Genomic DNA, 26,382 nt, shown 5'->3' with positions numbered 1-26,382 from the left:
TGCGAGTCGCAAACAATAAATCCAGTTATTGCAATGCATTTCTAAGAGTATCGTATTCTGAATAATTATCTTTTTCTGATTGAAAAAATCGTGCAAACAAATGTATGATTTGAAAAGTAACCGTCATCTTAAATTATGTTATTTTAGTCTTTGCGCTTATATTATATTAAAAAAAATACAAACCTACGCTATTATTCTCCATGTTTGACTGACAATTTTGTTAAATAATTGTTGAAGCGTGTAGTTCACTTGTATTAACATGAAACCTGTCATGTGACCAGTAAAACCTTTGATAAGTAAGCGTGCATGATTATTGATGCCCTGGTGGAAGAAACATTTCCTTCAAAGGAAGGTTGGACATCGTTCCATTTTTAATCATCTTCCTTTTCTATTTAGAATTAAAACGACATAGTGTTGCATTTATTTCCAATGACCTACGTTATATATAAATAACTATCTTTTTAATTTTGCTTTTCTTTGTTGACATAGTTGTTTGTTTCTATTATAATAGTGATTAAGATTATAATACAATGATCACTGATGTACTCCAAGTTTTGACATTTTTACCTATTATGTCTGTTAGTTTTGCTCACACATTGTTGTCAATGTAATGGAATTCCATACAACTGTCATACAGTGAACAGGTTTAGCTAGCTATGAAACCAGGTTTAATCAACCATTTTCTACAAACAGAGAACAAGTCATAAATATGCCAGTTATTTTCCATTCGTTTGATATGTTTGAGCTTTTGATTTTGCCATTTGGTAAGGAACTTTCCGTTTTGAATTTCCTTGGAGTTTGGTATTTTTTATAAATTACTTTTTCTGGAGTTTCAGATCAACACGAAAACTGGATAACCAGGATTTGTCGATATTCCTCTCATAGTAATTGCAGTTTCAATAAACAGTTAAGTCTGCCTCATATCTTGACTTACATCTAGAAAATGGCAACGAGGGTCGGTTGAAAACAAAAGTTTAAAACAAAAAGAAGTTTTCAGCTTCACAATTATGAACTTTTCATTTCTATATAGCAACACTCCAGCAGCCCCTGCATACGCACTATATATCTCCAAGTTCATACGATATTCCAGGGCTTGCGTTTCCTGTTATGCTTTTCTTTTTAAAGGGTTACTGCTCACAAGGTAGCTTTTAGTGCAAGAGTTCCAAGTGGTGAAGTTTAAATCATCCCTTCGTAAATTTTGCGGACGCCGACACAAGTTGGTTGACCGTTATGTATTTACCTATTTTACACATGACGCTGGATCTGTTCCAATTGTCGTAACAACAATCTCGTACATTTTCCCGCGAATGTGACCTAACGAAAAAGACATATCACCGGGTTTATACTTACATGAGCAGCTCGACATACGGAGCAAGATCTGCTTAACCTTCGGGAGCACTTAAGATCCCCCCCCAGTTTTGGTGGGGTTCCTGTTGCTCAGTCTTTAGTTTTCTATGCTGTGTTTTGTGTCCTGTAGTCTGTTGGTCTTTTAACTTTTTTAGCCATGGTGCTGTCAGTTTATTTTCGACTTGTAAGTTTGAATGTCCGTTTTGGTATCTTTCGCTTCTCTTTGTCAATAAAATCATAAACAATAGTTCAGCACTTTAACATAAACCCACACTAAATTAAAACATTACAACTTAGTAGAAGTAAAGTTAGGTATATATTTCAACTTGGTTATAATTTCGAACTATTCATTTCAGTTTATTGACTACAAATATATTCCGACACTTATGTACTTTTAGCATCTTTGAATTGATATTAATTGTATTGTCGTGTTCATTTCTTTCTGCCGAAGGTTGATGGTTCTCTAAAGACACTCTGATTTTCTCCTTAAATAAAAACTGACCTCATTTTCCACATCGAAGGTTTTAATACCAATTTGACTCATCAATTTGTGTAATATTTACCGTTGGAACAATATAAGAAAATAACGATACCAAGTATAGAATGAAATACAGATTCTACCACTGAATCGAGTGTGATGCGAAATTTCTCCACTCGGCTTGTCGGTTTTGTTTTTGGATATTTAAAATTTAAATATCGAGGGTGGAGACATGTTGTATTGGACGTAATAAGATGGTGGAATTTGTATCCCTTATGAATTTGAGACAAATTTTATCTTCCTTTTCAAATGATCTGCAAAAAGATATGTTATTTTTATGTTACATGTACGTCATCAGGCATAGTCGCCCTTGTTCGTGACGGCACGAAAGCAAATCCGAGGAAAGCAGGAAAATTTACAATTTTAAGTCATAATTGAATGTCAACCATTAAGAACTGTAATAAAAAGCTTATAATTTAGTACGACAGACGCGCGCAAATGAATGTAATAAAGATATTGAACTGGTCGCGGAAAGTATAAATCCAGAACGGAAGATCTAAAACCAACTTTCAAACATAAGCGTGATAACAGGGACGTTAGTTGTTGCTATCTGCGTTCAAATTACATACTTGATCTTGTTTGAAAGTATTTTATTTCCAAAATTATAATTTTACACTTGTTACTTTCTACTTTATTCAAATAATTATACTTTCACCGATTGCTGTTTTCCTTTCTTATCACTGTTTAGGGAGAGCGTGTATTTTAAGATGATTGTACTTCAAATGATATACTTCCTTACCCGCTTTCTGGTAACTTTTTCTGCACCGATAAAGAATGTGTTGAACTTCTTCAGTGAAAAACTAAACGTATGTGCCTACTAATTAATTCTAAGGAAATTATATCTTAACAATGAAACACATTTCAGGTCGTCGTAAAACTATTCATTCTACTTATTCAAATTAAAGTACTGGTTTTCGAATACATGGAAAGAGAACATATTTTTTTTCCTGCTTTATTACAATTATTACATATCATACGTGGTGGAATTCCTGAAGAATAGAGTTGATCCGGAAAGTATACAATATTTTCATTTGTTAAATCTTCTTTTTGTAAAAATGAAAATTTGTCATTGTGTGTGCTTCATATACTTTTTTAAATGTGTATTTAAATGAAGGAATATGTGTATTTTCATTGAAGCGTGTTTTTAAATCGTAATAGCTAAACATGATGCATAGGTTAGTAAACGTGTAAGTATTTAAAACTTTTCTGGCAGTGTACGGATTTGTTGTTGTTTATTAATTTCTATTCTTTACTTTTCGTTTCTTATATCTCATCTTAAATTACTTTCGTTTAATTTATTTTATTACTTCAATTTTATTTCGGTCCTTTAGATAATATTTACACAATGTTTTGCCTCTATGCCCGCCTACGATAGTTATATTATCGTCTGTACGACAAGTCTGTTCGACCGTCGAGTATCATGTTTACAGTTTATGGTGAAAGTAGTTTACAATAAAGTTGTAGTAAAATCAACTTGTAACCCAATTCACATGTTCATTAAAATGTGAGATGTTGAAAACATATATGCCAAATTAGGGTTTGGATTCCGAATTTATGGTTAAATGAACATAGAAGTAAAGTGCAAGCGGGGCTTGGTGTCATATGGCGATGTTTGGACACACATTCTTTTTTGTAAGCGTTATGCATAGTTTTCTGTTTTCTTACTTTAGCACATTTTAAGTAGTTGGAAGATGTAACATAATGAAATATGTTATTGGTGTTAATAGTTCACACAACTGGTGTACTGACAGTTACAGCGCAAAGTAAGTTATTCTCAGCTTATGAAAACAAATATCAATGTTGAGTAATTCAATATCATCAAGTTTAATTTGATTTTAATGTGTAACAATTGGAAATGTCAAGATAAATCGGGGCTTTCTCAATTTTGTTAAACTGAAAATCATATATTAATTCAATACCCTTGTCTTAAATTATCATTTACAAATCAAGTATTTTTTAAATTTTCTTTAATTCACGTTATTTGGACCATATTGAAATCCTGGTCAATTGTGAGGTTGGTGATTTTGCCATTGAAACTTACAAAACATGAAAATGGAAGAACGCTGAAATGATTTACCTCCAATGAAAAGAGATACCAATCTCACATAAATGGAGTTAACTTTGCTAATGGTATTTGTTTCCAGACCGATTGTGCTATCCATAAAACAACTGAAATGATTCCCAGTCAGTTTTATATGAGGTAGTATTCATAATGTGCATGCAAACAGTCTTAAAATAAAAAAAACCAAACAAACGGAAACGTTGTTTATGTTGTTTTTTTTTCTGTTGAATTTTCCATGGTCTTTTCTCCACATACTTTAGTTCATTTTAAATTTAATGTCATATTTTGCTTGTCATAAGAACGACAGGCGATGCAGATGGAGCATCAACTACTGCACTTTAGAACCAGGTGCTGCTTTTCCTTCTGGATCTTCACAATCAGTTTTGGTGAGGTTCGAGTTGTTTGATAATCCTCTTTTACTTTCTGTATAGTGTTTAAATTATTTTACTTTTGTGCGTCTTAATGTATTTTTTGTTCTAGTCATTGTATTTTCTGTATTCGATAAATGATTTTATCTATCCTTTCTTACTTTTCCTTTCTTTTTATTGATAACCAAATGTATGTGAAAGCAGATATCAATGAAATTATTACTTTAATGAAATTGCACTATTAAGGATGTGCCACAAGTCATAGAAAACAATCAAATGCCTATAAAATCGAATCAATTTTCAGACAAACACGTAACAAACAGACAATATATAGTGCTCTGAAAAACGATGGTAAAAACATAGCAGTAACCACTTCTCTCAAATAAATTGATAATTATTCAAAGTTATCAAGACAATAAATCTGCGTTTGCAAATCGGGGAAACATCTAACCCAAACGGTAAGTGCAGCTGATAGCTGATAGACGAGATTAGACAAACTATCTACATATACGTCAGAAACTACCGAATAAGAATAATACTAGATTTTCAGATAATTTTGGTGTGGTTTGATTAATTTCAAACAATGATTTATGTATTGCATGAACGAGTTTCACCAAGTATGTGTCTCATTTCTTTTGCATTTGCTTCTTAACGTACAGTGAATCTTGCACCAAATGGCACAGCAACCCAAAGTTCTAACAATGACGCAATTAAAGGTAAACCGGAAAATGCTGTAAATCCTCCAATATCAAATGAATACAGTCTGGATAAGTGTTCACATACAAAAGAAGCACAAAGTGGTATTAACGAAGCTTGGTGGATGTTCGAATTTTCTTTTGGTACAGCATACATAACAGAAGTAACAATATATTACAGAGAAAACTGTAAGTATTCTCCCTCAACTACATGTATAATACGAAATTTTTTATCTTTGATTTCTATAACTCCTTAATATGCTTGTAATTTTCAATTTGTTTTTTATCGAAAATCAAATGAGATATTGGGTTTACGTCAATGCGACAGTTATCCAATGACAAAATTTCCAAACAAAATCTATAAAGCAATGTACAGTCTTCAACAATAGACAATCTAGTCAGAATCCAGATGAAAACTGTCTAAACTCTATAAAAGCTGTGCAAAATTAAACAGAAACATTAAAAGATCTGCCGTCATCACCAAATTCTATAAAATCCGGAAACATATTTAAATATGACAAATAACTTATAACCTTTACTAACGAGGTTCCTGAATTAGTTTACATCGAAGCAAGCAATTTGGTATTAAATACATTGTAGGATTCAGAGATTGATAGCCATATTCGAAAAATTAATTAAAAAAATGGAATGTGAAGAAGGCAATCTTGTGAATCGCTCGCTTTCCTATAATATCACCCCATGTCACTCTATATAAATAAGAAGATGTGGTATGGGTGCCAATGAGACAACTCTCCACAATGTATAAAAAAGTTAACAATTATAGGTCAAAGTACGGCCTACAACATGGAATCTTGGCTTACACCGAACAGCAAGCTATAAAGGGCCACAAAATGACTAGTGTAAAACAATTCAAACACGAAAGCCAACGGTCTAATCTATATAAAAAGCAAGAACCGAGAACCCCCTATGAACCACACCAACAAACGACAACCACTGAACAACAGGCTCCTGACTTAGGACATATAGTTTACCATTCTTTATCAATAAAATAAAATAAAAAATATTATTCTAACATGACGTTCTGTAAAAACTTTGAGTACAATACGTATATATTAATATGTCAGCTGATCGTTAACGTCAAATATTGGCTGTTCCAAATATTGTTCCCTATTCGTTTGTGGACTGAGTGATTGAGCCATATCCGGCACAACGTTTCTGAAATGTTGATTGTTAATGCTCTTCAATATAAAGACAAGGAGTTGTCGTATGGTCGATAAATGAGACAATTATCCACCAGAGTTCAAATGCATAAGACAATATTAAAGCAAATATAAGTCACCGTACGGTCTTTGATAATAATAAAAACCAATACGCATAGTCAGTTATAAAAGGCCTCGACATGAAAAATGTGAAATAATTTAAACGAGAAAACTAATGGCCTAATTTATACAATAAATTTTACGACAAACATATATGATAAGCATGAATCAAAACAGAATTACAGGCTCGTGTATTGGGAAAGGCACATAAACACTCCCCCTAACCTGGGACAGTGGTGTTACAGCACAACAAAAATTTAAATCTGGCGTACCAAATTATGAGCCAGATGTGTTTTTTTCTTAAAAATGTCCTGTACCAAGTCAGGAAAATAGCAATTGTTATCGTATAGTTTATTTCTGTGTGTGTTGCATTGTCGGTTGTTGTTTGTTCACTTCAGTGTTTCTGTTGTTTCGTTGTCCAAATGTACTATATTGTATTGTTTATTTGTGTAATTCTCTGTCCGTAATGTTGTACTGTATTCATGTCATGTAATGGTGTCATTTTAGTGTTATATTTAACATTGCCATAAAAGTGCGAGGTTTGGCTAGCCACAAAACCAGGTTCAACCCACCATTTTTTTCTTAAAATGTCCTGTACCAAGTCAGGAAATTGCCATTGTTATATTATAGTTCGTTTCTGTGTTTGTTACATTTTAATGTTGTGTTTCTGTTGTGTCGTAGTTTTCCTCTTATATTTGATGTGTTTCCCTCAGTTTTAGTTTGTAACCCGGATTTGTTTTTTTCTCAATCGATTGATGAATTTCGAACAGCGGTATACTACTGTTGCCTTTATTTTTCAACCACTGCTTATTGACGTTTCGTCCTCGAGGGAATGACCAGCCCAGTAGTTAGCACTGAAGTGATGACATGAAATAACATAAAACGTCAATTTCATATAAATTTTACGTTGCTCAAATTAAAAATGCTCGAAACCCTACGGTTTCTTTCTGGCCAAACATAAATGGCCTATGCGATATTTGGCACAATTTTCGGATCATAAATTTCAATAAGGATTGAGAGTTGTTATTGATACTAAGAATAAACTCTTATCATACAGTAATGCTAAGATCATGATTTGCTACGAGAAACCTGATAATTCTTTTCAAATCAATACACAAAATAAGATTTACATAATGAAATGGTTATATTGCAAATACAAGAAATAGTTCAATAAACTCTTATCAGGTGTGATGGTAGAGTTGCGGATATAAATTGGGTACCCAAAATTAACAAAGCCATTAACCGCAACGTCAATGATTTGCTGTTTGGGGATTCAGATGGATTCAAATGTGATTTGTAATGTGCAGATCTTCCAATGTCCATGCCTTTCAAATGAAAACTTTAGATATCATTTACATTAAGAAATTGAATAGGAAGAGCAGTTGCGAATAAAAAAAGTTTGACAAAGTGACGAACGGACGGACTGACGGGCGGACGGACAGTCGGTCGATTGGTCGAATCTACTGTCGGACGGTTGACATCAGCACACTATACTACCTGCTTCGGAAATTGAGGTGTATGAGAACTTATTGGTCATATTTTTCTTGCTTTTATCTATAAATGGAAGAATTTTCATATTTTCATGTTAACCTTGTACATCTGTAAAGGTTTGATACACCATAAGTTTTTAATTTACATGATATATATTATATAACACAAAAAAACAAAGTGTACCCATAAAAAAATAAGAATAAACATCAAGATTGCGTAGTGACTTATAAAGTTCTCTACATGTACTCAGGAAAAATCTTTTCACATCTGGGTAAAATTAATCAAGATTATATTACTAGCAAAAATTGAGCGTACTATTTATCATTCTTACGTCCATTTAGATCGTACATAGATTAAAAGACAATAATTTTGTATCAGTCATATGATTAACTTTTCGTTTGAAATTAAAGTACTTCATATCACTGATATGAGATATGATTCCTAAGGGCATCATTGATTTCTCTTCTACGATCTAATGAATATCGAACATTTTAAATAATTTTCTATACATTCATAAAAAAGATTGAATATCTTTTATTGCAGCTGCTAAGCGAATGGATGGATTTCGGTTATATGTGACCAACACACCTAATATCCCACCCGACGGTCATCTGTGTTATGAAGACGGTTATGGTTTTCCAACCACCACTCAGACAATTCCTTGCAATAACCTTGGACAATACGTCATTTATTTCGATAATAAAGGATCTGACGAAGGAAATTTCGTCCCCGGACCTATTATTGAGTTGTGTTACGTTGCTATTTACGGTTTGTTTTGTATTTTTGTTAGATCTTACTCTGTATATCATCAATATAATTATACGATTGCTTTTACTAAAAATGTTGTCTTAAAAATGATACGGAGTTGACGTCTATTTAACTGTTACAAAAAAAAACAGTGTTATTGCAAAACATGAAAAGTCCAGAAAAAATTATTCACTATTTATTAAGTTACGGTATTGTTAAAATTCTGATATATCAAACAGACATGTGTTTATTGTTGAAAACCACGAGTTTACCATTTTATGTTTGTCTGTTCTGATAGTGTGGTTGAAATGCGTATTATTATTAAAACAGTACAGTTCTAAGACACTGACCAGGCAGACTATCAGTTAGATAGAATTCTGGCCCGATTAACGCAATCTGTTGAAGAAAATTACAATTATTGTAGAAAAGAACTGATGATACAATTATATCTTTTAAAATCATTAGTACATCCCCGAATTGAAAGTTGTATTTTGATAGACCAATGTTTAGTCGTTTCTTTTGTTTAATTATAAATGTATGCATTTTTTTGTTAAAAATGCCCCCTGTACTAAAAGCCGGTAAACAAAGATATGCAATTCAACATCATTCATATTCTATTATAAAAGTTCAAGCATTATATTATAAATTGAGAAAATATCAAGAAGTGTGCAATAATTTATGTCTTTACCATTTTCCAAAATGAAGCACTGCTTTCAATAATGACAAAAGACGAAGCATCTATGTAAAAGGAAAAACTTTTAAATATGATATTAAGAAAATTTAAAAAATTCTTATTTATATTTTTAAACTTAAACGAATCATTTGAACTGCATTCTTCTTGAAGGTTGTCCAAAGAGCTTTTGGGGGAGTAACTGTAACATCTCTTGTGCAGTAAATTGTAGGGAACAACATTGCTTCCCTGGAAATGGTTCCTGCGTTTTCGGAGGATGCAGCAATACAAATTGTTTGAATAACAACTGCGATGAAGATACTGAAGTTTGTATCGAAGGTTGTAAAGGAGATCGAACAGGACCCTATTGTAACAAAAGTAAGTTATAATGATATGTACTAGTATACGTATTTGTAATAGTACAATGGTCAGTCTTATCAATAGTACTGTTTTGTAAAATATGTGATATTTAGTAATAAGGTGCAACAAAAGCAAAAATGATAAACTATTAAACAACCAACGAAAATACAGTTAATGCTGGAAACGGAATCACAGAAGGAAAAACAGTTCCCTCTGGACATATATTGTTACTAACAGGAAAACAATCATAACATGTATAACATATTATAAACCATAAATTCATTTGTTTGTCTATCCTGCAATGGTACACTTTCATTCGCTATTCGTTTGGTCAATGATGACGCCGAAAGCTCAAAAGGGAGTTTTTATTATATATGATTACGGAGATGTGGCACTCTTCAATAATATACCAAACAGTCACCTGTTGCACCTATGAAATGATTATTATGAATATATAAAGCGGATAGACTTCCAACAATCGATAAATACTGTACGTGCTAATGACAAAAGTTATGTTTTTATGATTATAGATTATGAATATGAGAATAGTTAAGATTGTGCTGTTTATGAGATTCAGTTTCGGTTTTGAATTTTTGTTTTGTTTTCATTTTATTCTTGTAACAATTCCCATAAATTATCGCGACAAGGGATACCACCAAACGCATAGAAAGCACACAACATTTGAGTATATATGTTTCAGATCCTGAATGTTTCCTTGACTCCAAGACTTCAGTTATGACGTGTTTGCCAAAGATTTATCAGGTATTTCTCTTTTACACAAGTCAAATATTAATTTGATTTTCAATTGGTAATTAATCTAAATCTGATAAACTGATATATTGCTAATATAGCGGTATTAAGAAAAACATATTAATCTAGTGCTCTAACGACAAATCATTAAAATTCAAAAGCCTCTAGGCTGCTGAATTGAAGCAGCGGTTAGATGAGGATAACAAGGTGGTTGAAGAAGGCATAACAAACATTGGGAATGCATATCACTTCCTAAAACGTATCTCCAATCCAGTTTAAATGCCTATGTGGGCGATACATCATTGACTGCATGTTTGTCATACGTTTTATTGTGCTCCAAATGACTTCAAATTGTTAACTTGAAATTGAGCTATGACAAGTTTTACATATATTTTATATTGCATAAACAACGTTGGTCATTTAGAAAAATTTCTGGTATATACATAAACTAATCATAGATACCAGAATTAAAATGTTGTACGCCAGACGTGCGTGTCTTCTGCAAAAAAACATATAAGTCTCGAATCAAAACAGTTAAAAAGACCAAATATAATACGAAGTCAAAGAGCATTGAGGATCCAAAATTCCAAAAGGTTTTGCCAAAACAGCTAAGGTAATATATTCGTGGGATAGAAAATCCTTAGCATTTTTTATCCTGGTCTGAATTTTTATGAGACAAACACGGCATTTGACGGAACATATTTAATTAAATGGAAATGTCATTATTTTTTTTTAATCAGGAGTACAAATATTGTAACATTAATAATAAGTAATAAATCAGTAACACTACTCTTAATGATTCTATACTTTTTGGGTGAAAAAGGGAAGAATAAAGGTATTTCTATATTTTATTTAGAAATTAGATTATTTAATGTAAATTTAAGCCTAATCGTTCATTTATTGTGAATATAATAGTTTTTTTTTTAAATGTAGATAAATAGTTTAAGTGTGTTATATTGCCATAGAAATTTAATAAGCATTCGACTCATGCTTTTTCAAAGATTGAAATGAATTGAAAATGGTCCATTTATCTACAAATTATACGCAAATACCATAACTGCATAAAGAAGAAAAATAGTTCTACAATGCAAGCAGAAAAAACCAAGATACTTGATCATTCATTATATGTATATGACAAGAAATATGACAAATAATTCTTGACTGTAAGCAAAAAAATATGGATTATTGTTGATTTATTTTATGTATTTGACATGATATTTTGTATTGTAATTGTTAACAAATACTTACTTTTTGGATGTTGATTGTTACTTGTAAACTCCATTTCCTTATAATACTTGATGCTTTAATAATACAATCCTTTCATATCACTTGGATGAAAACTGTAATTTTTCAAAGTGTCTGTGTTTCCTATCTGACATCAGGATTTTTTTTATATAGGTGTATCCATCGAGGGGACCTGTAAATGGTGGAACATTGTTGACAATAACTGGAAAATATATAGGAAATGTTACTGATAGTATTTCTGTCGATGTCAGTGGAGTAAGATGTCACAACGTCACAGTTGTAACACCTGAAACTAGGTAAAGAAATTATATACCTTGTAAAGTTATGCTATTAAATAAATGTCAACAAGCATTTACAAAACGAAACATGAAAAAGGAAGGAAAGGAGCAGTCATACACTATATTATTTCCCATAAACAATATAGAAACATGCAGCAAATGTTATAGGGCAGTCTACAATGCATGAAACACCTGGTATTTGGAAGTTACGGATATTCATTCTGTAAATTTAACGTTTCTGAAATGTAGAAATAATTGTTTACAGATTTAATATTCGGTAAAAAAAATTACAATATTTAACAGCTTTTGACTGAACTTATTCATCATTTTAATTCAAACAACAGGTTTTTATAATTTTGAATTTTGGTTAACATAACTTGTTTGCTTTAGGACTTCAAACGGCTTGCATTTAGTGTTAAGCTTAAAACAAACTGCAAACATACATTGCCTCATTTTGAGGTCTTGCCATAAATGTTGAGATATTAGTAACAGCTAACAAAAATGTGTTGCTACAAGAAGTTATCTCAAACATTTTTAATAGTTCCTTTATTGACATGATCTATTGTAATAAGTCCATTGCAGATCAAACATGTTAATAACATTATATCGTTGTGAACATATATTAATGGAATGACTCTCATTGTTAAAGGATTGAAATGTTTTGTTGAGCAAACAAATTTGGTCCGTTCCGATGATAAAAAATTGGTATGAAGGTATTCAAAAATACTTTTACTCTTGAAAATATTTTATACGAACATGTGTTAAACTTAATGTTGCTAGGGTAGGCATGGACATATATGGATGGCAAAACTTTTTGTTTGGCTTTTTATTTTAATGGTTCATATAATGGCCTTTGAAACACTTGCTTCTATTAAGAATTTGACAATTGTAAGTTCTGTAGAGTACAAGTTTTATGTTCTTACAAAATAAATATGCATGAAATGTTTTACCTTTTACGGCAATCAAGTTTTTATTAGGTACTGTGTCAGGAATTTTGATAGCAGACTACAGGCTGCATTAAAATTTACAGCGCATGTGTTGCATAAGTTAAGTAATTCAATTGATTAAAGTGTGCTTGTAAAGTTTTTTTCAGTATAACAAAAAGTACTGGTGATTTCAACATTTGACTTGTTTACCTAGTAGGTGAATCAAGAGTAAAAGGTAAAACTATCGTGCAAATGTTATATACTTTGCAGCAGTTGGGGGTGACTTACCTGTTTTAACAAATGGCTAAGCGTAGTCTTTAAACAGTTTTGTTTTGCTCTAAGAAAGAAATCTCAAACATTTTTGTCAAACGAAGTACAATTTAAAGATACTATTTACATATTTCTATAAATTTTAATTTTTCATCATTTGTGCTCGGAACCCATAATAAGTAATAAAGGTTGAAATGCAACCATATAATTTTATAACTAGTATAACGCCATAACATGCTACACATCCAAAACATGTTCACCGTGTCAGTATCCGAAGATACGAAAAATATTTTGGGATTCATTTGGTCCACAATATATAACTACACAGCAGTTCAATATTACCCAATTCCGTAGACCATACTGTTTATAATTATTTATGAAATTAAAGTATCGCATTTTTTTAGTTCAAAATAAAACTGTATTGTTCACTATGGTTTTTCTATTTTATTCATTCGCCAGTTTGAATTGTGTTATTGGAAGAGGCACCATAAACCAGACAAAAGGAATATTCATTTCAGTAAATGGAAACAACTTTAGCGATCCACTGATCACTTACTACAGCTTTAAGGTATGGAATACACCAATGTTTAAAATGATTAATTTTTTAAGACCATATCCGTTTGTCTGATAACTGAATATAGTTATCAAAGGTACCAGGCTTATAATTTGATACGCCAGACGCGCGTTTCGTCTACATAAGACTCATCTGTGACGCTCAGATCAAAATAGTTAGAAAGCCAAACAAGTATAAAGTTGAAGAGCATTGAGGACCAAAATTCCAAAAAGTTGTGCCTAATACGGCTAAGGTAATCTATACCTGGGATAAGAAAATCCTTAGTATTTCGAATGATTAACACTTTTGCAAACAGTTAACTTATAAAAATGACCATATGATTGATATTTATGTCAACACCGAAGTGCTGACTACTGGGCTGGTGATACTGAAATAATGAAACGCGTTTTAATTAGATCACTTCATAAAGACTTTGGTGATAAGTTTGGTTAACTACTGCAATTTTCAAACCGTTTTGTTATAAATTAGGCCTTTGGTTTTTTCTCGTTTGAATTGATTCACAATTTTCCTGTCGTGGCCTTTTATAGTTGACTATACTGCATGGGTTTTTTAAGGCCGTACGATTGTCTTTTATTGCTTACATCCACTTCATTTGAACGCTGGTGGATGGTTGTCTCATTGGCAATCATACCACATCTTCTTAATTGTATAGTAACATATAAAAAAAGAAAGCACAATAGGTAGATATACATCTTAAAATATCTTCCTTAGTTCACCAAAAGGAAAATGCTTATCCTTTTCTTAGTTGCCTACCATGAGGATTCATTTCAGGATACCTTTATGCAAGATTAATATTTTATGAACAATCACTCACATGAATCTGATAGAAACATATGCAATACCAGTATGTTCAATAAATTAATATAACTTTTCTCGTAAAAGGCATTACCTATGCAGCGAAATCGTGTGATGAATTTTATTTTAGGAGCTTATGATCCAAGAATTTTCACCAAAGAAAGGAATCGTCGCGGGAGACACAACTGTAACAATAATAGGAATCAATATAGGATTCGAAGGACAAAATCGATACAATATTTCATTTTGTGACATTGAGACTTGTATACAATGCAGGTATAGTAGTTTTTGCATTCAACAATATAGCCATTTTGTTAAGGAATATAAACTATAAATAGTACTGACCGTGTATTTATCGACCCGTCCACATGGCTGACTTTTTTAACGACAGGTTGACTTTGCACTATTTCGAATAAAATGTAATAAATAAGTATCATGTGTTTGTTATTAAGAAAAGTAATTATGAAGGCGTTGAGATTTTTAAGCCAAAAAAAAAACCACGTGTAGTAAAATCCTGACATGATTATTTTTATAATTTACTGTTTGGTAATGAAAATATTGATAAAGTATTCGCAAAGTTAACTCGACCGGAAATAGGCTGCAATGAGATGTATTGTCAAGCCAAAATTGACCCGTGAAATCAATGCATAGGATTTCTATAACTTTTAACATTTTACTGTAACAATGTACTTTCCAAAGGGGCAATTAAGTTTTTGTGCACAAAAATTTGTATTACGAGAATCAACAAACCAAAAATAGATTAGAGAATACTGATTGAAACTGGAAGACTCCGTGTTTGTTTTACTTTGCAGTCGCTATGTCACATAACTCGTTCGTCGGGTGTTCACCTCCCGCTTTACTAGTACTCTACTTTTTATGGTCCATGCTTTATTTTGATAAAGCTACAAGTATTTGTAATGTAAAAACAAGTTGTCTGCAATGAAAGGGTTATTATATACTAGTATTTGAATAATTTTCTAAACATTCCTTTATTGTCAGACGAACTCCCGTGACAGAAATTCGAACACAGCTGTGCCATTCATGGAGACTTTTCAGGATCATAGCATATCGACCTAATTTTACTATTCTACAATTTCAGCTCCTTTCAGGAGTTTATACAACTTGTCGTTTAGTCAGGTTGACATTTTAATACCTCTGAAACTATAGCTGTTTGAATATAGTCCTTGCTAAACAAATCGAGACTATATAACATTGATTGTTCCAAATAACACTGAACCCACACAGTTTAATAACCTTAAACTGTCGAAGTCACCAATATTTACTTCTCCTTGAAGTATTTTACCGATGAAATTGCAAGATGGATTGATTGGTTACTTTGTTGCTCACATTTTATCTGTTAGTAAACTTCATATCAGGACGATTTCAGTAAAATGAAATGCGAAGGAAGACATCTTCTCTGTACTAGTAGCAGCAAAAACCAAAACATATTTTCAAATAATTTGTTTTGCAGTGGTCAGATTTATTAGACGTGATATAGCCTCAAATAAGTTAATGGACCAGTTTTATGTTGTGTTTTTTTTTTTTGTACTGCTGTTTACATTTCCGATGTTTTTAGTTTTTTTGCCATAGCATTGTCTGTTTGTTTTCCACGAGTTTGAATATCCCTATGTTATCTTTCGCCTCTCTTTTTGTCGAAAGAGTATTTTGCCCGGCAAAAAGCATGTCAACATAGTTATCATAAATATTCAAATTAAAATATGTATATTACAGTGCTTTACAGCATACCGTCAATACAACGTTCATCAAGTGCAAAACAGGCCAATCAGGAGAACCCCGAAATATGACCCAATTACAGATTGTGATTGATGATTTGACATTTTTAACACTTAACGAAACATTTCAATATTTACCTGATCCAAAATTCCAAATTTCAAATGAAACAGCGAGAGCTTTCGAGAGGTAAGAGTAAATATACATTTCTTGATTTGTAAAAATATGTTATAAATTCAATTTAAAGTATTAAAGCAATACTTAGAGCCAAATGAAAACTTATTCGTTTATATTTGTTATATTTCACATGTCCCTTTATATAGTTATATGCTTAAAAAATGATATACAAATAAACGTTATATATTGGTTTTACATCAGAAGCATTTTCTATTCAAGCTTTCATAAGCTTTTCTTATTGCGATGCCTTAATTTTGTTCTTTAGTGGAGGCGTAACATTTACAATTCGTGGCGAAGGGTTCAATAATGTAGGCGAGATAACTGTTGAACGAATGGTAAGTAAAACTCCGTAGATCATAACTTTACCAATTTGATTTGAAAATAAAATATATAATAAAGAATAAGGTAACTTAAAGGTACTGGCTGTTTAAAAGGCTACCCACTAAAGTAAAATTGAAAGTTATCTAACTCTACAAATACTAGTTGAGAAGGTATATCTAATTCAAGGGACATTACTTTAGAAATCATTCGTCCGTTTGTGACAACCATTTTCATAAATATTTTCTAATAGAAAAACAAAGGATATGATGTATCCATCGATGGCACAAAATCAGTACTTGCACAGCAAAAAACACACAAGAAGCGAAAGAATAGCGCTTTTATTGCTGTTCATCATTTCAAAGTCACAGTGAGGCCTTCAACACGGAGCAAAAAAACTCTAACCTCACTGCAAGTTTAAGACGGCCCCTAGCATCGATTTGAACGGAATTCTATGCAAATTAATTCGGATAGATAGACTTTTTAAGACGTATCACCAAAACATCGGGCCCGGCCAAAAACGAACATACTGGAAAGTAGTACATATCTAAGCTTTTATGTAACATCAACATTTTATATTCTGCATAACTCATTGACGAATCTGACTTTAGCAATTATGAATGCATAACTGATCGCTAGACAACCATGCACGCGTTTTCAATTCGAACATTTTTCGGTCTCGAGTAAAAAAATATCGTTTTACACTTGATTCAAATTAAAATAACACTTTAAACATTGCATGCATAAGTTCGAAGAAATTTTTGGGATTTACTTTCGTCAGGCACACTCAAACGTATACATTAGAAGCTATATATTCGATGCAATGGAACAATTCATTTAAACAGATACAATGTATGTATTTTTGAAAAATGAAAACACATATATTTTTTTTAATTATTTTTGTTTATTTAACATGTTAATTATAATTATGATAATGTCAATCGATGTATTAGGATGAGCCATGTAGCGTACCAGAAGATACAGCAGCTGTCTGTGAAACACCGTCCAAAATACAGATTCAACAAAATAATCAAACTGTTCGTGTTTATTTTGATGGGATTATACTTAAAGTAATCATAGAATATGTGGCCGATCCTACGTTCGAAAGATTTTCAAATGTACTGGAATATGATAAGGAGTCGCCTATCCAAATCAAGGTAAGGTTTGATAATTCAGTTGCATTTTCTATAAATAAAAGAATCACAGAATGTGTTAATTTTGTTAATTAAATTAAATATGATGAATGCTAAAAACCTTTCTGTTCAAAGAAATTTGATTTCTGTGCACACACTAAAAAAAGAGCTTATAGAAAAACTTTCATCGCATTCTTCATGAATAAGTTCGGAAAGCAAATTATATAGTATGAGTGATAGCATGAAACGAAAAGGACTTAAAAAAGAAACGTAGAACTTAACATAAAATGTAGAATTTGATTCATGACAGACCGTAACACAGGCTTCTAGTCAAATGGTTATCGTGTTAAGTTCTAGAAATTATTTAATAAAAATCATTGTCCAAAACTTTGAAGTTTGCTAACAGAAAACAGAGTATAGTTGGTGTTTTACCGGGACAATGACATATAGCAGACAGGAGTTATACACATTACATGCAATCATATTGCCAAAATTTACATTTTCAATAGCAAATTGCTGTGACAGTGATACAATGACAAGACGATAGCAAAAAAGAAATGTCTACAATGGAATTGTTTTATGAGCAAACACAACAAAAGCCACAAATTGAACAAGAACTGTTTAAAATTTCAGTGCACTTGAGTTTAGCACGATTTTTTGTTTGATACGTGTTGCATTATAAAACGTTAAGTTTGTGTTTTGTTTATCTTCAAGTCTTTTTTTCGTTTTTTCATGTCACGATGTTGTCCATCTATCTTCGACTAATGAAATTTGTTTGCCCCTTTTTATATTCCCCCCCTGTTAAGACCTTTGCTAACAGAAACGCGGATATCAATACTTGGTGTTCTCGTGCTCTCATCGGGTGTGGAAGTCGGGGTTCGATCTTCGGCTGGATCAAACGGGGGACTTGAATATTGTTGGATGCTGCTACTCCGCTAAGCATACGGCATTATGGAGTTGGAGCAAAAAATGTTGGCTTAGATTTGGACCATCCAACTTTTTATTATCAGAGATGCATTGGTGTCCCTTGACTTCTGCTCCATACTTCTTGTAATTGTTTCCTACTACAGTATTACATATTCAATTTGATACTTACACCCCAGTTGTATTGTTATACTTCATATTTTCTATTTCTGAAACAAGTGTAAATTGAATAGATCTATTGTTACGAATAACAAAGGATTTTGACCACAGGGTGTGACGAGCGGGGTTTCTGGAAACCCCTGCTTCTACATCCCGCAAACAAAGTCCATTGTTATTCGTAACAATAGAAATTTATTATTTTTTAGATAGCATGAACATAAGAAATTACTAATAGTGTTCACTACAAATTGTTTCATGATATTAAAAAAAAAACATTTTAGGAAATCCCAATAGCGAAAAAAAATTAAGCATCTATTTTGAATACAAAAATAATCCTTTAAATACTCCTTTGCTTGAAGATATTTTTTTTATCCCAGTCATATGTCTCTATTCTAAAGCATTGGTCTTTAAAAAAATGGGGATTCTTACTCCCGGGACCCCCCCCCCCCCTTACGGTTACCCATTGGCCGATCTGGGGTGGGGGTTCCGCGGTTTGGACCCGACTTTTATTTAAAAGATCAATGCATTTGAATGGTTGGACCCCCCTTTTTTTCTCTTGAGTTGGGAACCCCCAGCTGGATCAGCCCCTGTTTGCCCCCAAAAAGGGAGTTCCTAAATATTAAATCTGTATCTTTGTATGTTGAGCGTGTCTGGTAGTCTGGTCACACCTATCCCTTAGTATGTCCGAATATGAATGTTTATTTATTCTCGAGAAGAGGGGGGGGGGGGGGGGGTTATAAATCCGTAAGATATAAAATACAGTTATGATTACCTTTATTACACTGATACAGGTAAGTACTTTGGGTTATAGTATTGCCTTTATCTTAAGTCTCTTCTACCAAATCCAACGCTTGCAACAAAATGTCGTCCGTTTTATACCCGTACATATTGACAACTGCATACAAGGAGCATGATGTATTTTTGTTTGTAATAAGAATACACGAAACGGTCAACATTTTAGTACATGGATTTAACGGGAATATGCAAAACAACTTTGACATTTGTAAAATATAATCACTTGTCAAAGTTTGAACAAAGATACCCTAAGAAAGGTTACTAGTGGGGTTTCATGTAATAGAAAAAAAATTCTTATAAATCATGGTTTAATATTGTCAATAAATATGCTATCGGTTTTTTTTTCATTTAATAATCAATGTTAAAAAATATAGGGTATAGAATGGGGTGTAAGTTAGTTATACACCTCGGGATACGGCGTGTCTGGATAAGAAACCCCTCCGGCCTCCGGCCGACGGGGTTTCTTATCCAGACACACCTATCCCTCGGTGTACAACTATTACAGATGATGAACGTTACAACATTTTTCACGCTTTTTCATTTCGATTGTATAAACGTCAATGACAAGTTCTTTGTTTATGGTCATTCATTACACTATGCTATCGTTAGTTACTCAGTATAATTATTACCTAATCAGAGGAGTAAATGACAGCATTTAACGAACGATAGGGACTTATTTTCTTGTCTTTGATTTTCTGTATAGGGTCGAAATATTTTGAATTTAGCACGACGTGAAGACTACAGTGTACATATTGGTTTGGATGGAAAATGTGTCATCACTGATATCGATATGTTATTTATTACATGTTTGCCACCAAAATCAGTACCTCGGACTAATAAAACAGATGTAGATATTGTTCATGTTATCGTAAGTGCAATTTATGATTTAAGGTTTTTAAGTTAAATTCATGAGATTGGCCATGCCACTATTTTTAGGTAACGAGAACTAACTTCTTTAAAACTGTCACACCCAAGGGACACCATTGTCTTTCACACATGCAACACATGGTTACCGCAACACATACATATATTCGCGCACAAAAAAAAACAAACATATACAAATTAAACCACGCACAAAGGAAAACTTTGTAAAAGAAACGGTAGACCCAAAAAGCAAATTATAAAAAAAGATAAATAAAAAGAGGTGTTTGGTATACAGTACCAAAATATGCACAATGACACAAAGAATCAATCAAAAAACTGATTATTAAAAATTCCGGCTTTTCTCGCAACATGATTCAGTTGTTTTTAAATTGCCTCCCTTTGACCAGTCGCATTGTAAACTGGGAGAAAGAGTGCACATCGATTTGTAAAACAAAATATTTTTTTTTTCGGACAAAGGGCTATCTTTTCATCAAATGGTCTCAATCAATAAGTTTGTTTTACATAGTTAAATTGCTTAATACGTTACCAACGATATATCAATTAATTGTCTTTCTTGTATGGCCAAATGGTAATTAAACATCTATAGAATTTTATCAAACGACATACACCAACGTTGTTGGCTGCCTTGTCAGCATGTTCAGGTTCAAACACAAAACATTCTCTGACAATTCCGTTTAAAATTAGTTTTGAAATGCTAATTACGCCTATCAACAAGACTACTGCATATTTTGAAGAAAGTATCAAAGTTTAACGATTTTTAATTTAAATTTATTTCATAAGCTTTCTCATTTATGTACAAAACAAATGCAGTTCTAAGAAAACAAGTCAATTGTGATTTTACGACGTCATGGACAATGTTCTGGTCATATTTTTAGAGAAAATTTATAGCTTCGCGGTATTTAACAAGGTAACACCTTCAGAACATATTGTGTGATGAACTTAATATTTAAACTTTCAATGTCTTCCAAACCGGTTCAGATGTTGCACCGTGTGATGGAATTCAGCATGCCCCGAAGCTCATACGTTCTGAACATTACTCCCCTGCTAAGTTTATATTTTCAAATAAATCGGACTAGTTTTATATTTCTTTAACAAGATGTGTTCATGTTACATTGGTTTTTTTTTTAACTCACAGAGCATACCGTATATACTACTACTACGGTAGACATGTGAGTGTTTAACGACCTTGACTGGCTATAAAGCCCTCACACGGTCGGTACAAACGTCGTATATACTAGTATAATATCATCATTCCTATGGCTTAATTTCTTGAACTTGAAATACAAGTTTATTTTTTATCACTAGGAAAAGAGACGCGCGGTACACACTATACACTGACATGTATAGCAAGGCGCATGCATACGTATCACACGATTTTCGATAACGAGGCCTCGGTGGCCGAGTGGTCTAATGAGTCGAAGTAATGTATCACTAGGCGGACAAGACTGAGGTTGTAAGTTCAAATGTCGCACATGGCAGATGCGCTCGATTCCATTCTTAATTGACTAGGATTGTCAGTTTTCCTATCGAAGATCGGGGGTTCTCTCCTGGCACTACGGCTTTCTCCATCAATAAAAATTGATCGCCACGAAATAGCACAATAGTGCTGAAAATGGCGTTAAACACCAATCAATCAATTGATCAATTTACGGTTAAGAAGGTTGATCATCTCAAGGAGTATCTTGCGGTCAATAGTACAAGAAATACTTTCATCGGGTGCCACATGTGGAGCAGATCTGCTTACCCTTCCGGAGCACCTGAGATCACCCCAGTTTTGGTGGGGTTCTTGTTGCTCAGTCTTCGTTTTCTATGTTGTGTTTTGTGTACTATTGTTTGTCTTTTGGTATTTTTTTCTTTTTTAGCCATGGCTTTGTCAGTTTGTTTTCGACTTGTGAGTTTGAGTGTCCCTCTGATATCTTTCGCCTCTCTTTTTCAAAGGTGTTTTATTCGAGGCATATAAATGTTGAAGATATGCCACACAGCCTTATGTTTTTACTTTGGAAAAAATAGTAGTGCATTATGAACTTTCCATTCTAGGATATATTTTTTTACGAAACTTCATAGTAAAAGTGGCACAGTTTTAGCCGTTAAATGAGTTCCTATGGAAAATTGCATTGTCTATATTAACAGAAGTGCAACCTGTACTTTTTAGATAACAGGAATATTGAAGGCAACATATTTATCTAAATAATGTACTTTTAAATAATATACATGTAGGTGGAAGTTGTAAAGATCATGGCTTACATCGGTGATTTGCAGTATACAGAAGATGACAATAACTTTTCCCTTATTGTTGGACTTTTAATTGGTGGATTGGTTACATCTGTTATTATTGGTTTTTCTGCTATATCAGTTTTAAGGCGAAATAAGAAAAGAGCTGTTAAAAAATGCAAAATGGAAATGAGCGAAGGTAATTGATAAAGGCTTATTTAATTGTTGTTAAAAATCTACATGACTTTGTGTAGCCCATGTATCTGCGAAACAATTGGCGTAAATATCAATCATTTATGAATAAAATTGAGAATGGAAATGGGGAATGTGTCAAAGAGACAAAAACCCGACCATAGAGCAGACAACAGCCGAAGGCCACCAATGGGTCTTCAATGCAGCGAGAAACTCCCGCACCCGAAGGCGTCCTTCAGCTGACCCCTAAACAAATATGTATACTAGTTCAGTGATAATGGACGTCATACTAAACTCCAAATTATACACCCTCCCCATATACCTCTAGCCAATGTAGAAAAAACAAACGCACAACAGTACGCACAGTAAAACTCAGTATAAGAGAAGTCCGAGTCCGATGTCAGAATAGGAAACAAAAGAAAATAAACAAAATGACAATAATACATAAATAACAACAGACTACTAGCAGTTACTGTCATGCCAGCTCCACACCTCAGTTAAACTGATTGAAAGATTATGTCTTCATCATATGAATATCAGGCACAATCCCTCCTGTTAGTGGTTTAGTATTATACCGTCATAAAATATATGAGAAGAACATAACCCGTGTCATGCCAATGTGTTTAATTCCGATGCAAAGACCTTATAAGTGAATCAATATTAAGGCCAAAGTATGCAATCTTTAATGACCTGACAACAGTATTGTAACCATATCCCTTCTTAATAAGTCTGTTTAAAGGTTTTGTTAGCTTTTGAGGTGAATGCTGACATTTTTGTGCTTTGTAAAGAATATTACCATAAAAGATTGGATGTGAAATACCCGAACGTATAAGATGTCTGCATGTTGAGTTATATTTACGAATGATGTCATTATACCGAATGTCCATTTTTCTGCAGAATTCAATTAAATATATGGAAAACATGGATTAAATGTTTTGAAACAACAAACTTGGTTTTTACTCATTTCATTAACACTGTCAATTTATAACAAGTGAAATACTGCCATCTCGTCTTCGAGCAAATGTATAGGTTTTAAATATTTAGCAATTTATGCAAACACTTTTTTGTTAGAGCAAGTATATTAAAACATTTTTTACAATAATAAAGAACACTTATTAATAGAGATAATTGAGATAAGTACCATGTACGGCGCTTGACTTACTACAATATGTATCAACCATCTAAGGATGAAAACCAAACCTGTTTGAAACTGTCAATGTATGTGTGTTTCAGGTTTGTCTGATTCTATTTTAAACTGTTAATGTTTGTGTGTTTCAGGTTTGTCTGATTCTATTTTAAACTGTTAATGCTGCTTGTGTGTTTCAGGTTTGTCTGATTCTATTTTAAACTGTTAATGCTGCTTGTGTGTTTCAGGTTTGTCTGAACCTATTTTAAACTGTTAAATGTTTGTGTGTTTCAGGTTTGTCTGAAAGGCGAGCGAACTTAAGGTATGCATAAACATGCTGTGTTTACAATCTTTAGCCGATACTGAATCCAGAACATTTCTATTAGAGTTTACGTCAGGTTTTATTTTATTCATATACCTACAAGGTTTTTCTTTTTTCCTACCTTAAATGGATATATCATCTCAGTTATTTTGACACTGTTTGTTTAAGATCTTTATGTATTATGCTTCATAGCAGTAAAGAAAACTTTTCATGTATTGAGGCGTATTTTTCAAATCCTTAAATACAATATACCTCGTACATCTCTCAAAAGATCATTAATTGTCAAAAGGCGCATCTGATGCAGAACGATATTGTATTGGTAGCGTTTAATTTGATTGCAATATTATAGTAATCAGTTATTTCATTATTTTGTAACATCGTAACATCTATTTCGAATGTTTTTCGATTTTAGGCAAACTATCAAACTGCTAATACTTATTTCTAACAAAATATATAAAAGAAAGGAAAACTTTCATGCAAATCTAATGAGAACAATTTACAGTTAATCTAACAGGCAAGTTTCTGGAAAGTCGACAGACCGGATTGAATGAATAAAAGGAAATTCGGGTAAACATCAATGATACAGTAACCCAACAACACCAAACATCCAAATGACATCTAGCGGTTAACAAGCAATATTTAACAATAAACAAAGCTTAGTTTACTATTTTTTTTATCATATATGTCTATATATATATTATGTTCAGTTATCATGATTCTGATTGTTATTATGACTTTTATTTTTTTGTTTTTCATATCAGAAATGACGATGAACTTGAACATATTGAGGAAGATGAGATGCCATATTGTGAAATAAATCCAGATGATGAATTGCAAAGCAATACAAGTACAAAAAATCATCAAGATGTAAATGATGGATACGAAGATCTCGCCCGTCGATCGCAAAAAGACCCTTATAATCGGCTACATCAAGAAAGTGCTGACAACGGAGGAGGAGACATGACAAATGTTGATACTTGTACAGAGGATTTATCGGCTAGTGGTTACATGAAATCATAGGATGAATCAAACACAGTTTCTTGTCTTGTCAGTTATTGTCAGCATAGTATTTCCCATTGCCACTATTGTCACCACTGTCAGCATTGTCTGCAATGTCTGCATTGTTTGCATTGTCACAATTGTCAGCATTATGACATTGTCATCTTTTTCACCATTGTCACCATTTGTTAGATCATTGTAGATATTGATTTGTTAATTTTTGTGTTGCTTCTTGGTTGATGAATGAGTTATATACGTCAGCAAGTAGTTTGCCAAGCTTTAAACATTGTCAAAATCAAATGTGCGATTTACAAAAAAAGTACTGAAAAAAAAGGAATTGCATTTAATTTTGTTTTCTTTTGGTATGTCTTCTCTTTTATGTATAGTGACATATTTATGCTTATTTTTGTAGTTTTTCTCATTTTTTAGAACACATGAGAAAAACGTACAATAAATATCTTATGGGGTTTGAGTTATCTCGCCTTTGAAATAAATTACATGCATTTAATTATACATTGAAAACATTGATTAGTTTGTCAATTCAACAAAAAATAAAAATAAAATGTAAACAGCTGCTGTCATGGTTTCTCATTTGCGAATAGTCGGTGTGAGTAGTCTACATGAACCCTTTTGCGAAAGTTTTTATCAGCTTGATCGATACATTTTACATGTTACAAACTATTAAGGTTTAGTAAGAGTCAAACTTTATGAATCCTCGTTTGTAATTGAATTTTGTGAGTTGTTAGTGTTATAAAAGTCTTCTAGCTTAACATGTGTACGTAAGAAGGATCAATCATCGAAATTGTCGATTATCTATTCCGTAAACGCCTGTTAAAATCTAGTTTCCTTACGATAAATTTTATGTCTGTAAGACAAAAATGTTTCCTTAATTACTTTTTTTTCTGTTTTAAATTCCTCACAAATTTTATTTTTGGTATTGTAGAAAAACCCGCCCTTCTGTACTATTGATAGAATATGGTCGGAAGTACAGTCGTTGGTATTAAAACGTGGTAT

At 32.5% G+C, this 26,382-nt stretch overlaps 1 protein-coding gene across 4 annotated transcripts in view; it reads left to right on the top strand.

The window, feature by feature from the left end:
• LOC127718717 (plexin-B2-like) overlaps positions 1-25,937 on the top strand; it is a 130,466-nt gene extending 104,529 nt beyond the window's left edge. The window contains exons 1-16 of one of the 4 annotated variants that reach the window (XM_052224776.1): positions 3,026-3,072; positions 3,556-3,648; positions 4,975-5,199; positions 8,325-8,549; positions 9,373-9,576; positions 10,259-10,320; positions 11,707-11,849; positions 13,487-13,595; positions 14,527-14,672; positions 16,128-16,316; positions 16,570-16,639; positions 17,576-17,779; positions 20,337-20,501; positions 22,736-22,928; positions 24,342-24,369; positions 25,131-25,937. In XM_052224776.1, the coding sequence (XP_052080736.1) occupies positions 3,594-3,648; positions 4,975-5,199; positions 8,325-8,549; positions 9,373-9,576; positions 10,259-10,320; positions 11,707-11,849; positions 13,487-13,595; positions 14,527-14,672; positions 16,128-16,316; positions 16,570-16,639; positions 17,576-17,779; positions 20,337-20,501; positions 22,736-22,928; positions 24,342-24,369; positions 25,131-25,389 (2,277 nt within the window). In that variant the 5' untranslated portion in view covers positions 3,026-3,072; positions 3,556-3,593 and the 3' untranslated portion in view covers positions 25,390-25,937. Of the gene's footprint in view, positions 1-3,025; positions 3,073-3,555; positions 3,649-4,974; positions 5,200-8,324; positions 8,550-9,372; positions 9,577-10,258; positions 10,321-11,706; positions 11,850-13,486; positions 13,596-14,526; positions 14,673-16,127; positions 16,317-16,569; positions 16,640-17,575; positions 17,780-20,336; positions 20,502-22,735; positions 22,929-24,341; positions 24,370-25,130 lie in introns of those variants that run through there. The other 3 variants (XM_052224783.1, XM_052224788.1, XM_052224795.1) reach the window with 3 other exon arrangements.
• The last annotated feature ends 445 nt before the right edge of the window (positions 25,938-26,382 follow it).

Source organism: Mytilus californianus, unplaced genomic scaffold, assembly GCF_021869535.1.
Source record: "Mytilus californianus isolate M0D057914Y unplaced genomic scaffold, xbMytCali1.0.p SCAF_1, whole genome shotgun sequence".
NCBI lineage: Eukaryota > Metazoa > Mollusca > Bivalvia > Mytilida > Mytilidae > Mytilus > Mytilus californianus.
Note: the sequence above shows the minus strand (reverse complement) of the source record. Positions and strands in the feature narration are given on the sequence as shown.